The following is a 16,887-nucleotide window of genomic DNA, read 5'->3' as shown; positions in this document are numbered from 1 at the left end:
GAAGTAGACAGGCATCTGTCATGAAAAGAACAAAGAAACAGCCTTAGAAATCCAGAAGGAGATGGTCTGCTTAGCAGCAGCCAAACCCAGTGTTTGTAGGATGAAAAACAAACAAGAAGTTGGTCAGATTTGTGAATGGCCCTTGCTTTATCCAAATAACGGGATGTATCTGTGTAAATCCAAAACTGCCTGATTCAGGATCATTAACTACACTGTGCATAAAAGGATTAGTTTTGAAGGGACAACCTGTCCCTGTGTGTGTGTGTATATATATGTGTATATATATATATATATATATATATATATATATAAATATATATATATATATATATATATATATATATATATATATATATATAAAAATATATATATATATATATATATAAAAATATATATATATATATATATATATATATATATATATATATATAGAAAAACCTTCAATCAGAAGTACAAGACAGTCTCTTGGACGAATATTTTTTAAAATAAAATTAAGGCCCCAAGGAGATAGAATAGGCTTCCTTGGGGGCCTAAGATGCAGGACACTTAAGAAACTGTTTTAAACTCAAAGTGAGAAGCCAGAGGAGAATTCATGGGCAGACTAGCAGAAATAGCTGACAAATCGGCCATTACAGAAAAATAAGTCAAGCCAGATTGGAGCACCTCACACAGAGACAGAACCAGGGGGACCCCCACTAAAAATGGATTCTGGATATCAGCATGGCACCAGACAGAAACCCTCCTCCATTTGGACATACAAGACTTCCTGGTTGCAGGTTTTCTTGCCTCCTAGAAAACCTTAGGAACATCCTCAGAAAAGAGGCGCATAAAAGAAATAAAAAGTACAGTTTTGTACCTACCATAAATGTAGATGTTTGAAGATCCACATTGCTGCAGTCCTTACACTTGGGTAGTCCGCTGTCCTCGGTCGGCCCGAATATCAAAGTATAAGGCTGACGTCGGTCAAGGCGCATTTGACTGACATCAGGACGTCAGGGTACAAATGCGCATGACCGACGTCATATCCTCAGTCTTTTCTTGCCCCAGATGTCAGAAGACCCTAAAAATAAAGGTCAAAACCAAAAGACAGCAAACAAACAACCAACCACCCTTGCACTAATTATATGTACAATATATACAATATACACAATATTTACAACCCAACCCACACAACCACCTCTAACTACAGAGGGGAAGGAGGGAGGGTAAATTGGACTGCAGCAATGTGGATCTTCGAACATCTACATTTATGGTAGGTACAAAACTGTACTATGTTCTTCATCTCACATTGCTGCAGTCCTTACACTTGGGTAGAATCCCAAAGCAGAGGTAAGGGAGGATGGCCAAACTACAAGGAAGCAGGAGCTGCCAAAATGCCCTGCAAAACAGCAGTGGCAAAACCAGCCCTGGATTTAGAGTAAAGTGGCAGGTGATAACCTATGACTTGTGATAATGCCTAGAGAAAGTATGCACAGAACTCCAAGTAGCTGCCTCCAAAATATCCTTGGTTGCCACTCCCCTCAAAAAGGCTGTCGAAGTGGCAGTAGCCCTAGTGGAATGAGGCCTAATCCCAGCTGGAATCTCCTTGCCATGATGGGAATAACAGAAAGCAATGCAAAACCCAATCCACTTAGAAATAGTTTGTTTTGACACAGGCTTGCCCTGAAAACTCAAAGCAAAAGAAACAAACAACTGCTGAGACTGCCTGAACCCTTTAGTTCTGTCCAAATAATATCGCAACTGCCTGTGTACATCTAAAGTGTGCAAAATCTTTTCCCCTTTATTTTGGGGATTTGCATAAAAAGTAGGCAAATGAATAGTTTGGTTTAAAGCCACACTAGAGACCACCTTAGGCATAAAGGAAGGATTAGTACGCAAAGATACCCTATCCTTATGGAAAATCAAGAAAGGCTCAATCGCCATAAGGGCCTGTAATTCAGAAACCCTTCTTGCAGAGGTAATGGCCAACAAAAAGGCAGTCTTCCATGATAAATATTTCAATTCAGAAGTAGCTGCAGGCTCAAAAGGTTGTAGAGTGAGTTTCTCCAACACAAAATTGAGATCCCAAGCAGGAGTAGGAGCTCTACGTGGGGGTCTTATATTCTTTGCCCCTCTAAGAAATTGCTTGAACAAAGGATGAGAAAACAATGGAGGGTCACATTCATAGTGAGCTGAAATTGCTGCAGCATGAACCTTAATAGAAGAGAAGGACAAACCTTTGTCCAGTAACTCAGTAAGATATTGAAGAGCCACACTTAAATTAGGCTCAGAAACATCAAAATCCTTTGCTGCACTCCAAAATAAAAATCTCTTCCATTTATCTGCGTACACTTTCCTTGTACTAGGCCTTCTAGCTTCCAAAATCACATTCAAAACTTGTTGTGGAAGTTGAGACCCTCTATGGTTCAAAACAGAATATGCCAGGCTGTTAGGTGAAGAGAGTGAAGTTTGACATTGAGCAAATGGCTGTCCTCCTGTGACAACAGGTGTGGTATCAAGGCAAAGGCCATGGAGGCTTCCGTACCAGACTTCTCAGTAATGGGTACCAGTGCTGTCGAGGCCAATCTGGAGCTATTAAAATCATCCTTGGCTTGTCCTGTCTGACCTTTAGAAGTACCTTTGGGAGGAGAGGCAGAGGTGGAAAGGCATACACATGAAGATTGCTCCAATTGAAAGAAAGAGCATCCACTTTCCAAGCTGTGGGATGAAACCTTTTGTGCAAAACTTTGGCAGCTGATGGTTTAGTGGAGAAGCGAACAGATCTATGTCTGGAGTTCCCCATGACACTGTCAATTTCTGAAATACATGAGGATCCAATTTCCACTCGTGGGGATCCATAATTCATCTGCTCAACACATCTGCTAAGGAGTTCTGTGCTCCTGGCAGAAACCTTGCCTGAAGATTGAGCTGTAAACTGAGAGCAGTCTCCCACAAAATCATTGCTTGCCTGCATAGAGGATAAGAATCGTTCCCCTTGCTTGTTGATGTACCACATGACAGTTGTGTTGTCTGTTAGAATCAACACCTGCCCTGGAAGAAGTAAATCCTTGAAAGCTATTAATGCAAACTGGACTGCTAACATCTCCTTCAGGTTGATATGTAGATGTTGTAGTCTGGCAGGCCACTTGTCTTGTATCCACTTTCCATTTAGATGAGCTCCCCAAGCTTTGTCTGAGGCATCTGTCGTTAAAATCTGACTCGCCTCTGGCCGGGTCACGGAGAGTCCCTTGTTTAGGTGACATTCCTGAGCCCACCACAAAAATTCCTTTTGAATGCAAGGTATTATTTGAATGACAGTGTCCAGATCCTGGCAGTGCTGTGTCCATACATTTTGAGATACCATTGCAGCTTCCTCATATGCAGTTTGGCATTGGGAAGCACCAGAATACAAGATGCCATGAACCCTAAGGCTTGAAGGACTGTCCTTGCAGTCAGCCCGGACTGATGAGATAGTTGATGGAAGTAAAGGGAAAGACTCTTTTGTTTGTCCGGGGATAAAAAGGCCATCTGGGATGCTGTATTCAGTCTTACACCCAGAAAGCACATGTCCTGAGAGGGTACTAGACTGGACTTTATTTCGTTCACAGAATACCCCAGGCATCTTAGCACTGCTATCACATATTCCAAATGATGAAGAAGCTCTTCCCTTCCTTGAGCCAGAATCAGGCAGTCGTCCAAATAAGGATAGATCTGTATTCCTTTCAGCCTGAAGAAAGCTATCACTGGAGCCAGAACTTTCGTGAACACTCTGGGCGCAGTAGATAAGCCAAAGGGCAATGCAGAGAACTGATAGTGAGAAGTCCCGGCTCGAAAACGCAGATACTTCCTGCAACTTAGTCTGATAGGAACATGAAGGTAAGCCTCCTTGAGATCCAAAGTTACCATCCAATGATCTTTTCCCAGCAGAGGTAAAAGCTGTTGTAACGTCAACATTTTGAACTTGGGAATGTCCAGATAAGTGTTGAGGATAGATAAATCCAAAATTGGTCTCCACGTGTTCCCCTTCTTTGGTACTAGGAACAGGCGAGAATAAAATCCTAGGCTCACTTCTGGCATAGGGACCGGCTGTATGGCCCCTAGTTGAAGTAACAGAGAAATTTGCTTGTGAGCCTCTATTCTTTGTTGAGGAGGAACGTCTGGCATGCCTCTGAAAGGAGGCAAGGTATGGAAATAAAACCTGTAACCTTGGTGTATGATATCCAATACCCATCTGTCTTGGGTAATTAAACTCCAATTTTCTTTGAAAAGTGCCAACCTTCCTCCCAAAGGTGCTGCCAGACGAGAAGGCTCTGGCAGCTGAAAAGGTAGGTCATTGGGTCTGTTTACGAAAGGACTGACCCCTGCCCTCACCTGAAGACTGTGCAGGAGAACTCCTGTTCTAGGCCTGAAAGAGCCCTGAGCTCTACCCTACCACGTCTAGATCTACCCCTAGACTGGGAATCATAAGAAGGATACGTCCACCCTTTAGCAGGCCAATTTCTACTAAACTTTGGAGGCTGAACCTGCAAAAAATCTTTAACAGTCTGCATAGACTTAGCCTTGTCTTCCATTTTCTTTAAAACTGCCTCAACAGGAGAACCAAACAACACATCAGATTGTAAAGGAGCATCTAAAATCCTTGTTTTAACATGGTCAGATAAATTTTGATCCCTCAGCCAGGCGTGCCTGCGAAGAACTGACCCAGTGGCAGCCACCCTAGACGAGGCCTGTACAGCATCAAACCCACATTGCAAAGAATGCTTACCCACCTGTTCAGAAACATGTACTAAATCTTGTAACTCTTTACAATCAATACCTTCCGCCAGAGCATCAACCTTAGACTTCAACTGTGAAAGGAGATAGTTTTGGTATTTTAACATGTGAAACTGGCAATTCAAAGCCCTCATAGCTAGAGTGGAAGAAGTATAAACTTTCTTTCCCCATCTATCCAAGGCCCTGGCTTCTTTATCTGCAGGAACCGGATTCTTGACAACAGAAGCCTTAACACCTTTAGGCCCCTGGCTAACAGTTTCTGGGTCTGCCCTCGGACTCTTAAAAAGATACTTATGAACTTCAGGCACCCTGTAATACCTATCCGGTTTAACAGGAGCAGGAGGCAAAGAATCAGGATTAAGAGAAGCCTCTGTAAAAACATCTTCCACTACATCCAAAACAGGAGGTATAGCCAAAGGCCTATGTTGGGGTAAAAACAAAAATTCCCTAAGCCTTTTCCTGGAATCAGAGAAGTCCTGACCTTCCCACTTAAAATGCTCCCTCATGGAATGAAGAGTTTCTGAAAAGAAAAATCCTCAGGAGGAGAAGCAGAAGGAGTAGAATCATCCACATCAGAATCAGAATAAGGAGAGTACTCCTGCAAGTCTTCAGTCAAGACTCTGAAACATCCGAAGCCTGCTCAAAACTCCCTAGCTCAGGCTCCACCCTAGGTCTCTTATCAGGAGGGGGCAAAGAACCCCTAATCAGAGTAATCAAATCTTCTGCCATTTTAAGCATATGCTTCTTGGGCACTGTTCCAGAAGAACTAGGGGTGACACCAACTGAAGCTAAACCTGGCCTGCCTCTAGGAGAAGCCTTGGAAACAGAAGGAGAGGGCCTAACCACCCTAGGCAGGAGGGAGTATAGTAACCTGAGAAGCCCCATCACCCTGGCCTGCCTCCTGAGAGGCCACATCCTGCAATAACAAGGTCTCTCCCTGGGATCCCAAGGAAACCTCCGGTGGAACCACCGGCTCCACCGACACCTCTAAAGAACCGGCGTCCGGTACGGATGGTTCTTCTAGCCTAGGCTTCACTGCTTTGTCCTTGCGCTTCTTGAAGCGGGCCGGAGCATCCGACGGCATTTTATAATTGCACCGCTTCCCAAAGACTAACCTGGCACAATCTAATCTCCTCTTTATAGTGCGCTTATTAAATCTAGCACAAGAGCGACACCCAACAACGCCGTGCTCAGGCCCTAAACAAGGAATACACAAAGTATGATAGTCTCTATGCGGTATCTGTTTCCCACAAGAAATACAATTATTCACTTTTTCTGACATCCGGTAAACCACTGAGGCAAGAAAAAACTAAAATATTCCCCAACGGGGTACTTAGCCAACTTTGACTCGGTCTGAAACTCCGAAAACGAAAAATTTCAGAACGCCAACCGGCACTTGCAATACTGCTTCTGCATCGGACCATGCGGCAAAAAAGACTGAGGATATGACGTCGGTCATGCGCATTTGTACCCTGACGTCCTGATGTCAGTCAAATGCGCCTTGACCGACGTCAGCCTTATACTTTGATATTCGGGCCGACCGAGGACAGCGGACTACCCAAGTGTAAGGACTGCAGCAATGTGAGATGAAGAACATGCCCTGTTACCCACTGTGTCAGTTGAAGATTGGACAAGTGAGGATGGATACAGGATTCCTTGTTGTGTAATAAGATATCCAACCAGTGAGGTAATTTGTGATGATTGTCCCAGACCAGAGGAATTAAGAGGGGGCACCAGTGCTGTCTTGGCCATAAGAGAGTCACTAATAAGAGAGTCTGATAGATTCTTCTGCAGGGTTCTGGAAAGTAGAGGAAGGGGAGAGAATGCATAAACATCCCCTTCCAAGGGAAAGAAAGGGCATCTATCTTCCATACTACACGTCATGGCACTCTGCAACAGAAAATGAGAGAGTTGCCTGTTCAGAGGTGAGGCAGAAAGATCTACCCGATGAATACCCCACTGATGGGTTATGTCCAGAAACATCTCTCTGGCAAGCATCCATTCATGAGCCTGTGTTTTGGACCTGCTCAAGATGTCTTCCAATAAAAATTCATCTCCAAGGGAATATACACCGCCGAAAGAGTTAATTGAGAACACAGCCAGATCCCAGGCCTACAAAGCCAACCTGCAGAGAAAGCAAGCGTTTATGCCTCCCTGCTTGCCTACATACCACCACATCAATGTGGGGTTGCCTATGTAAACCTTCAGAGGTCCTAGAAAGAGCATGGAGTGAAAAATCCAAAGGGTCAGAATCCGAGATCTCATCTCTTGATGCTGATATAGTCTAACCTCTGATGGGGGGTCCAAAGACCTTGGACTTTCAGATGACAAAAGGAAGCCCCCCCCCCCCCACCACCACCAAACCCCTGTCTGAAGCATCTGTGAATTGCTCTCGAGAAGGAACTGGGGTTGAAAGGGCAGGCTTGGGTTAAAGGAAACTTGCTTAATCAAACACTCAAGTCCCATTTTAGATAAGGAAGGCGAGAGACACAAATTGAGAGGTTGGCAATGCTGAAGCCAGACTGACTTGAGGTACCACTGAAGCTTCCACATGTGCAGTCTGGCAAGAGGGATCACTGGAATAAAAGAGGTCATGAATCCCAGAGCTCAAGGAAACACCGTGGCTTGACAGCAGACAGACGAAGAAGAGACTGAAAGCAAGCTGTCAAAGACAGAACCTCTGAAGGTAAAAAAAGAGGCCACCATTTGTACTGCCTGAATCCTGCAACACAGATTCATATTAGTCCTGACAATGATACAGAACAGACTATTGAAACTTGATAGTGAACCCCAGACTTTGGAGGAGAGAGATGGTGAATTTCAGAGCCTGTAACAGGAGACTAGGAGAAGGCCTGAGGCAAAAGATGGTCTAGATAAAGAATAATCTCTGAATGCCTTGGAGCTTGCAAAAAACAATCACAGGAGCTATGCATTTTGTGAATAAGAATGATGCAGTAGAGAGGCCAAAAGAAAGCAAAACTCAAATTGAGAGGAAGAAACACAGAAGTGTAAAAACTTCCTGAAAAGAGACTAAAAAGAATATGAAAGCAGGTGTCCCTCAAATCCCAGACACTAGAAAAGACTGGAGTTAAAACTCTTTCCTACCTGGGAAGGAGGGACATACTGAATAGCTCCCTGGTCCAATGAGGACCCAAGAACCTCAGAGAAATGAAAAACTTGCTCCAGAGGAGGTTGGAGAATCCCTGAAAAAGGAGGGAGAGACTTCCACACCATGAAGTAGCCCTGACAGAAGACATAGAACCCAAGAATCCAAGGTGATGCTATGCCACTTTGGAAGACAGAGGGAGAGCTGATGGAACCTGGCCATGGTGTGGAGGGTCAAAAAAGACAGAAGCAGGCTTGTCTGATAAAGGAGGCCATTGAGCCATGGGAGCCCAAGAAGACTTGGCAGGAGGAGTTTGGCTACCACCTTTCCTGCCTTTAGTGGCCTGACAAGGCTGCCTGCAAACAAAAGTAGACCTAGTAGTATAGTTCCTCTGAAACTTAGGGATGGGGATACAAAGATAAGTTTAAGACTTTGCAATGTTTTACCTTTCCTGAAGAGATTTAAATATCTCCGCAGCAGCCCCAAAGAGATTTTTATCTAAAAGAGCATCCAGCAATTTGGCCTTAATGACCTCAAGTAAAGACTGCGGGTGAAGCCAAGAACGCCGCCTCATAACAGATCCAAAGGCAGCAACTCTGGAAGAAGAATCATAGCTACACTTGATAGAGTGGCGAGTCACCTGACAGACAGAACCCAAAATAGATGGAGCAGAAGATTTTGCTTCAGAATCAGGGAGATCAGAAATGACCTGGCAAGCCTGGGCTTTCAAGGCCAGAACATATCTAGTCTTGTGGGTCTGCTAATTGGTGGCCCCAAAAGGTAGGAGTATAAAAAGTTTTAATTCACTCCTTTATCCTACTATCTTTATCTGAAGGCAAAAGCTTAGAAGGCTTGTCAGAGGAGACAACCACCACAGCAGAGTCAGCAGGAGGACATTTAAAACAAGAACTGACAATCCACAGGAACCATATAGAACCAGTCAGGTTTCTTAGGAGAACCTTATAGAACCCATCAGGTTTCTTAGGAGCAGGAGACCAAGAATAGTACAGTTGTGTACACTTACCATACATGTAGATGTTAGAGTGTATTCACTGTTGCAGTCATCACATTTGGGTTGATTCCCAAAGCTAAAAAAGGGAAGAGGCAGTTAAAGAGCAGGCAGGTGGGCAAGGCTTGGTGAAGGTACGTACAGAGTTCCAGGTAGCAGCTTCCAGGATGTCCCTGGTAGGGACACCTCTGAGAAATGCCGCAGAGGTAGATGCAGCCCTGGTAGAATGTGATCTTATCCCCTGTGGGGTAGGTTTTCCATGGTGCTTGTAGCAGAAATTAATGCAATGGGCTACCCATTTGGAAATGGTTTCCTTTGAAATGGCCTTCCCCTCTGCCCCTGCAGCAAAGCCAGCTAGCAGCTGGTCAGATTTTCTGAGAGGCTTAGTCCTGTCCAAATAGAATCTAAGTTGTCTGTGCACGTCCAGAGAATGCAGTATCCGTTCCCCTTTGTTTTGAGGATTAGGGAAAAAAGTAGGCAGATGAATGGACTGGTTTAGGGCCACACTAGACACAGCCATGGACATAAAGGATTGATTAGACCTGAGGGAAACCCTGTCCGCATTGAAGATAATGAAGGGTTCCACTGCCATGAGGGCCTGTAATTCAGACACTCTTCTTGCTGAAGTGATGGGCTAGAAGTAAGGCCGTTTTCCAAGAAAGGAATTTCAACTCTGTTGTAGCAGCTGGCTCAAAGGGAGTGGGAAGACTGAGCTTTTCCAATATAAAGTTAAGGTCCCAGGCTGGAGTGGGAGCTCTCCCGGGGGGGGGTCTTACATTTTTGGCCCCTCTAAGAAATTGTTTCAGCAAGGAGTGAGAGAAGAGGGGTGGGCTCAGTATTATAACGTGCTGAAAAGGCAGAGATATGAATCTTAATTGACGAGAAGAACAGGCCTTTGTGGAGCATTTCTGTTAAATCTAGAATATGAGGTAAGCTGGGCACTGTTGTGCCCATCTCCTGAGCCTGGCGCCAGGAGCAGTATCTTTTCCACTTTTCAGCATAGAATTCTCTGGTACTAGGCCTCCTTGCCTTCAGAATGGCATCCAGTACCTGCCTACTGAAGGATGCTAGAGGAGAGCTCATGGAATTAGCCAGGCTGCAAGGTTCAGGGTTTGAAGCAGAGGGTGCAGAATCTAACCCGCCTGCTGGGGACAGCAGAGAAGGGGTCTGAGGCAGGTGCCATGGTTGTAGAGTATCAGACTGCACATGAGGGGGTACCAGTGCTGGCGTGGCAAGTCCAGTGCAATCAGTGTTGTCCTTGGTTTGTCCTGTTTGATCTTTAGTAGAACCTTCGAGAGGAGAGGCAGAGGGGGGAAAGGCATAAACCGAGAGGCTTTCCCAGGTAAAGGACAGGGCATCCACTTTCCAAGCTTGACTGTGGTGCGTTCTGGTGCAGAATTTGTTCAACTGGTAGTTCTGAGAGGAGGCAAACAGGTCTACCTCTGGAGTCCCCCATTTGTTCCTCAAGAGGTTGAATATTTTGGGTTTCAGTTTTCATTCGTGGGTCCATGAGAGGTCTGCCAGTGAATTTAATTTGCCTGGCAAGAATTGAGCTTGTAGGTGCACTTGGTAGCTCATGGCTGTGTTCCACAGAGCCATGGCTAGTGTGCAGAGCGGGTAGGAGTGGGGTCCCCCCCTGCTTGTTTATGTACCCCATAACTGTGGTGTTGTCTGTCTTTCCCAATAATTGTCCTGGAAGAATAAGTTTTTTGAAGGCCATCAGAGCGTTCTGTACAGCTAGCATTTCATTTTGATTGATAAGCAGATGCATCTGTCTCGGGTTCCATTTGCCCTGAATGCACTGCCCTGCCATGTGAGCCCCCCATGCATAGTCTGTTAGCGTTTGGGTGGCAGGGGGTAGAGTGAAAGGGAGTCCCTTACTGTGGTAGCAGGCCCTCTGCCCACCAAAGGAACTCTGTCCTTATACAAGGAATGATAGGAATCATTGTTTCCGGGTCCTGAGAATGTTGACACCATACACTTTTTAGATACCATTGGAGTTTCCTCATATGCAGTCTTGCATATGGAATTAGCAGGATGCAAGAGGCCATGAACCCCAGAGCTTGCAGTATTTTCCTTGCAGATAGCTGGGGTTTTGTGGCCAATAGTTTGAAGTAGGTTGGCAAATAAACTTGTTTCACCGAACTGAGGAATGCCATCTGGGAAGGTGTGTTCAAGCTTGCTCACAGGAATACAATCTGTTGGCAGGGTACTAGGTGTGATTTCATTTCGTTGGTGGAGTACCCCAGTGAGGTTAGAAGTTTCCTTACAAATGCCAGTTGTTGCAATAGCAAGTCCTGGCTTTCTGCATGAATCAGACAATCGTCCAAGTATGGGTAAATTTGAATTTTTCTCAGCCTTCAAAATGCAATGGCTGGAGCTAGACACTTTGTGAACACCCTGGGCGCAGTAGATAAGCCAAAGGGAAGTACAGAGAACTGAAAGTGCATGGAGCCTGCCCTGAAACGTAGGTATTGTCTGCAGGATGCTCTTATTGGGATGTGCAGGTAAAACTTCCTTTAAGTCTAGGGTTGCCAGCCAGGCATCCTTGGCTAGCATAGGAAAAAGCTGTTGAAGAGTTGGCATTTTGAATTTTGGAACCACCAGAAAAGTGTTGAGAATAGAGAGGTCCAGGATAGGATGCCAGGAGTTTTCTTTTCTGGGTAGCAGAAAGTCTTGAATAAAAAACCTTGTCCCCTTTGTTCTGCTGGGACAGGTTGAATAGCCCTGATACTGAGAAAAGAGAGAACCTGCTGTTGGGCCTCCGCCCACTGATTTAGGGGGAGGTCTGGGCAACAACTTGGGGTTGGCAGTGTGTGGAAGTGGAATCTGTATCCTCGGGAAACTATGTTCAAAACCAATTTGTCCTGGGTAATGAGTTCCCAGGTTTTTGCATGCAGGGCAAGCTTTCCTCCTAAGGGGGGCAAGTAGCTGAGCAAGACTTGGAAGGGTTAAAGTTAAGTCAATGTGCCATTTTTCCATAGGGGGGCGACTTACTACTCCCTGCTTTGAACGTGGGAGCTTCCCACTGCTTATATCTGTGTGCAGCCTGAGACTGAAGTCTTGGTGGTCTGTTGTTCCTGAGTTTGGACTGAAGGCCTGGAAGGGAAAGGAAAGGACAAGTTCTTTGAAGGCCAATGCCTACTGAATCTGAGAAGCTGTACTTGTAGGAAATCTTTAACAGTTTGCATAGATTTAGCTTTTTCCTCCATCCTTTTGAGGACTTCTGCTTTGTTGCCAAAAAGGCGGCCTTGGTTTAAGGGTGCATCCAGTAATTTAGCTTTAACATTATCTGGCAAGTTTTGTTCCTTAAGCCAAGCATACCTTTTAAGTACAAACCCAGTGACAGCAGCCCTGCAAGATGCTTCTAAAGCATCAAAACCACATTCCAAAGTATGTTTACCAACTTGTTCAGCAGAATGCATTAAATCTTGAAAGTCTTTCTCTTCGACACAGTCAGGAATCAACATCATTTTCTTTTTAAGTAGTCCCATAATATGCTGCTGATACTTTAACATATGGAACTGGCAATTTAAAGCCCTAATGGCCAAAGTAGCAGAAGTGTATACCTTCTTACCCCATCTGTCTAAGGCTCTAGAATCTCTATTAGAAGGGGTAGGATTTTTAACAGTAGTAGTCTTAATACCCTTTTGTCCTTGGGAAATGGTCTCTGGATCCGCAGTAGAATTCTTGAAGAGGAACTTGAGAGTCATGTACTCTTTAGTACCAGTCAGATTTTCTGGGAGCTGGAGGCAAAGTGTCTGGGGTAAGGCTAGATTCCAAGAAAACATCTACAACAGCCAGAACAGGAGGGATAGCTAGACGCCTGTGTTGAGGCAGGAGTAAGAATTCCAAGTCTATTTTTGGACTCTGAATAGTCCTAGTTTTCCCAGATAAAATGCTCCCTAAAGGTATGCAAAGTTTCACCAAAAGAAAAATCTTCTGGAGGGAAAGCAGAGGGAATGGAATCCTCTGCATCAGAATCCTCATAAGTAGATAAGGGCAAATCCTGGTAATCAGAAGGAGCAGAGATATCAGACAGACTCCTGATCAGAAGAATCAAAGAAAATCGGTTCTAGATCTCAGAGGGGGAAGGCTGGCTTCCCCCTAATTAAGGTAATAAGGTCTTTAGCCATTCTAAGTCTGTTTTTCAGGCATATGGGCCTGAGTCTGCGGTCGGATTTCTAGGTGTAGTGCAAGTTTTAGGCCTGAGGAATTCGGTACTTCTAGCTGGAAACAATGCCGTCGGTTTAATATGAAAGTCTGTAGGCCTGAATACAACCTCAGAAGCCGGTGCCTGCACAGCGGCTCTGGACCCATCCAAGGTAGAGACATCAGCAGGTTCCATGGTTGAAAAAGCATCTCACGGCATACCGGACTCCGAATGGGTCTCTGTAGAGGCCTGCGAATCGGTAGTACCGGGTATCAGGGGCTGTGAAAGTGCCTCACTGAGTACCAGTGGACTGGCGACTAGCTTATCGGAAGCATCGTCGGCAGTTTTGGACCTATGCAGTCTGTCTCTGTCTTTATTTTTACGTTTTTTCATAAGATCAGTAGTCGGATGGCTTAACGAAGCCATTTCAGAGTACGGAGATAGAGAACGAAAGTATTTAGCTACAAAAATAGCCCGACTAAAAGTTCGGGCGTTGAACAAGGCACAAAACCGACAGAGGGACGTCGTGGTCTGGGCCTAAACAGGTGAAGCAGTAAGAATGAAAATCTCTATGAGGTATTTGCTTCCCACAGGCAAGACCGCTGTTAATTTTTTCTGACATCGTTTAGAGCAAGAAAAAAGGACCCCCCCCCCCCCCCCAACAGGGTACTTATCTTTTTTGAAGACTTCAGGTCTGAAACTTGAAAATTTCAGGAGTCGGCCAACCGGCACTTGTGAACTGCTTCTGCTTCAGGCACTGTACGGCAAGAAAGACCGATGCAATGGCATCAGCTGCATGTTTTATACCCCTGACGACCTGACATCATGGAAGAAGCGACAGCAACCGACTCAGAAATCCAAAGACACTGGTATTCAGGCCAGCTGAGGGCTACATGCAGGCAGATAACCCAAATGTGATAAATGCAACAGTGAAACACTATCATCATCAGGAGATTTAGAAGCAGCTATAAAGGTGTCTAACAAAGCAGCCAATACAGGAGGCACTGCAGGTGGTTTAGGAGTATCTAGCTGAAGCAGCTCATACCACCTTTTCTGGATATTAGATACTTGAGCAGAATCTCACTTAAAGTATTCCATTATTCTGGCTATAGTGTCTCCAAAAGACAATTTCTTAAAAGACTCAGGATTTACAGACTCTTCTTTATCAGAGCCACAAGCCAAAGGCAAAAGCCTCTGAGAAGAGTAGGACAGAGACTCATCAGAATCTGAATTTTCATCCGAGTAATCAGGTTCCCTAGCTCACTTGAAAGGAGTACAAGTCCAAGGGGGATAGGCACAGAAACCCCTTAAGGTGGCTTCAGGGCCATTAAAGCACTGAACAGACCCAGAGTACACTCTTGCCATCCTGTTTAAGGATCCTTAAGGTGTACAGAAATATGCCTAGTCTTCTGCTTTTTCTTAGCAGAGACATCCGCTCTGAAACACTGGCGTTTCCAACCATTGATGAAACTCAGTAAGAGTACCCTGAACCTATTCCCTGACAAAAATCTGCAGAATGCCTCTACGGCCCTTCTAAGATGATCAATCGCAGATCCCCCACGACATCTGCAAAGTCTCAAAGGATGAGCTGAAAGATTGATAAATACCAGCCTGTGATAGGGTCGCAGCAGAGGAATCTGATGTAGACACCAGATGGCTTACAGAGCTTTCACCCTCTTTAATTGGGACGTCCGGTGGAGGTTGGACAACCAAAGAATCTAGCAAAAGTTTTTTGGCCTTATTCTTGCTTAAGGGATCTTGATGTTAGGAAAATTCACTATGCTACCTTGGTCTAACAATTTAAGCCTCTTGTTCTCAAGATAGACGGCCAGGGAAGATGAACAACTAAGAGTTTTTGGGACAAATACTTTGCAAATACTACAGAATGTATGGTTATGGGAAGACTTTTCATGATGATACTTATGTGGAATCTGTCTCCCACACTGACCTCTCTTCTTGGATGACAAACTAACTAAAAGGTAAACAAGATCAAATAAAAAAATACCCCAATAGGGCACTTATCTGATGGCTAGGTATTCAGCACAACAAAAGGACTTACAGACCAACAAGTGATGATGGAGCTGAGACTGGTGGCAAAGTAGTTCTAGGTAATTGTCCGTACATCACCTTTATGCCCTATGTCTTGTATGGGGAGCATACAAGTGACATACAGTACATGCACGATCTAAAGGCTTTGGCATACTGGGCTTAACTTGGCAGGCGATCCCTACTGTGTAACCGTGATATCGGAGGACATCAAATGCTCTGTAAAACCACTCGTGGAAGCAGAGACTCAATGCCAGGGAAAGCAGTAATGCAACATTTCTAGACTAATGTGGTCAGCTTGCCATTTAGAGCAACTAATGCAATTCAAACTGAAAAAAAAATGACAAGACTTCAATGCATCAATGTCAAAAGGAAGGAGGACAGTTCTCAAAGGGCCAGGGATGGCAAGTATCAGATACAAAGACACCAATATGAAAGAATCAGTCAGAAAAATTATGCTGAGTGTATGCAATTTTGTCAGAAGGTATTTTATATATCTATATATATATCTATATATATATCTATATATATATCTATATATATATCTATATATATATATAGATATATATAGATATATATAGATATATATAGATATATATAGATATATATATATATATATATATATATGAAAATGTCAGTCTTTCAGGACAAACATTCTTATACGCAGTTTGACAGTCACGTTAACAAAAGATTAATTTTCAATATGCCTAATCTGGAAAGTCATGTCTTCAGAGCAGGCAATGTGACAAGGCAAACCACTAAAGGCAAAAAGACATTCAATAAAGCAGCTCTCCTCCAACGCCTTCTCACCTCTTCTTGTATTAAACTTGAAACTCTTGGCAAAATGGTGTCATCCTATGGGTGTAAGGAAAAAGGCAGCTCCATGAATAGTTATTTTCTAGCAACTGCTTGCTGCTTAAATATTTGTCCATCCAAATTTGTTACGTCATTTATAGTCAGATCAAGCAGCAAAAAAAAAAAAAAAAAAACTATCAATACAGTACCAAACAAAATAAAAGCAAGAAAGACATTAAGCAAGCTCTTAAAGTCAAGAAAGTACAATGCAAACCCTGCCCTTATTCACTGAGAGCCCTAAATGGGCCACACCCTTTGACTACTACTCCTCCCTGCCTGGCTTCTTCAGTACCAGGGTCGATAACTAAATCCCCCATTCACCTGTATATTAGGAGGGGCTCCATCTTTCTGTTGCTCAGAGCCAAACTGCTGAGCTACTGCTAGAATATGTGGCACACATCCCACAGAATTGTCAAACAATATGTCTAGACAAAAAATGAAAGCATAAAAGATGAAAGCATAAAAGATGAAGGTGAAATGCGGGCAAAAAGCATACACACAAAGGTATGCTTCCATAATGGACACTTTCTCTGTTTTTAAGAAACACCTTCAGGCTCACAACAAGACTATATTTGAATTTGATTTCTTACCACTAATCATAACGCCGCCATTAGTTCGATTCTGGAATTTTCTAGGAAAATGAAAACAAAAGTAGAAAATAAATTCTTATTCTTCATACATTTAGCAATTGTTTTCATGTTAACAGAAGAGCTAGCAGACGAGCAGAAAAATACCATAAAATAGTCTCAAAATTAATCTATCTGATACTCTTTCAATTGTGCAGAATTTCTCTCTCACTGTACCAAGTCACCGTAACAGAGGGCTATCAAGGAAACCAAAGTCCAACACTAAATGCAAATCAGGACCCCCCCCCCCCCCGTGTGTGCATTTTAAAACAAAATACAAAATTTTACACACACATTATACAAACATACACACAAAGTACATCTACTTAAAAAAAAAAAA

The 16,887-nt window shown here is 43.9% G+C and overlaps 1 protein-coding gene across 2 annotated transcripts in view; it reads right to left on the bottom strand.

Annotated features, from left to right (window-relative positions):
* BUB1 (BUB1 mitotic checkpoint serine/threonine kinase) overlaps window positions 1–16,548 on the bottom strand; it is a 2,040,509-nt gene extending 2,023,961 nt beyond the window's left edge. For both annotated transcript variants that reach the window (XM_044057238.1, XM_044057245.1), the window contains exon 1: window positions 16,512–16,548. In XM_044057238.1, coding sequence (XP_043913173.1) covers window positions 16,512–16,521 — 10 coding nt within the window. In that variant the 5' untranslated portion in view covers window positions 16,522–16,548. The remainder of the gene's footprint in view (window positions 1–16,511) is intronic.
* Between the last annotated feature and the right edge of the window lie 339 nt (window positions 16,549–16,887).

Source organism: Protopterus annectens, chromosome 1.part2, assembly GCF_019279795.1.
Source record: "Protopterus annectens isolate FY-2018-M chromosome 1.part2, PAN1.0, whole genome shotgun sequence".
Classification (NCBI taxonomy): Eukaryota; Metazoa; Chordata; order Ceratodontiformes; family Protopteridae; genus Protopterus; species Protopterus annectens.
The sequence above is the reverse complement of the archived record's forward strand: the minus strand, read 5'-3'. Positions and strand labels throughout refer to the sequence as shown.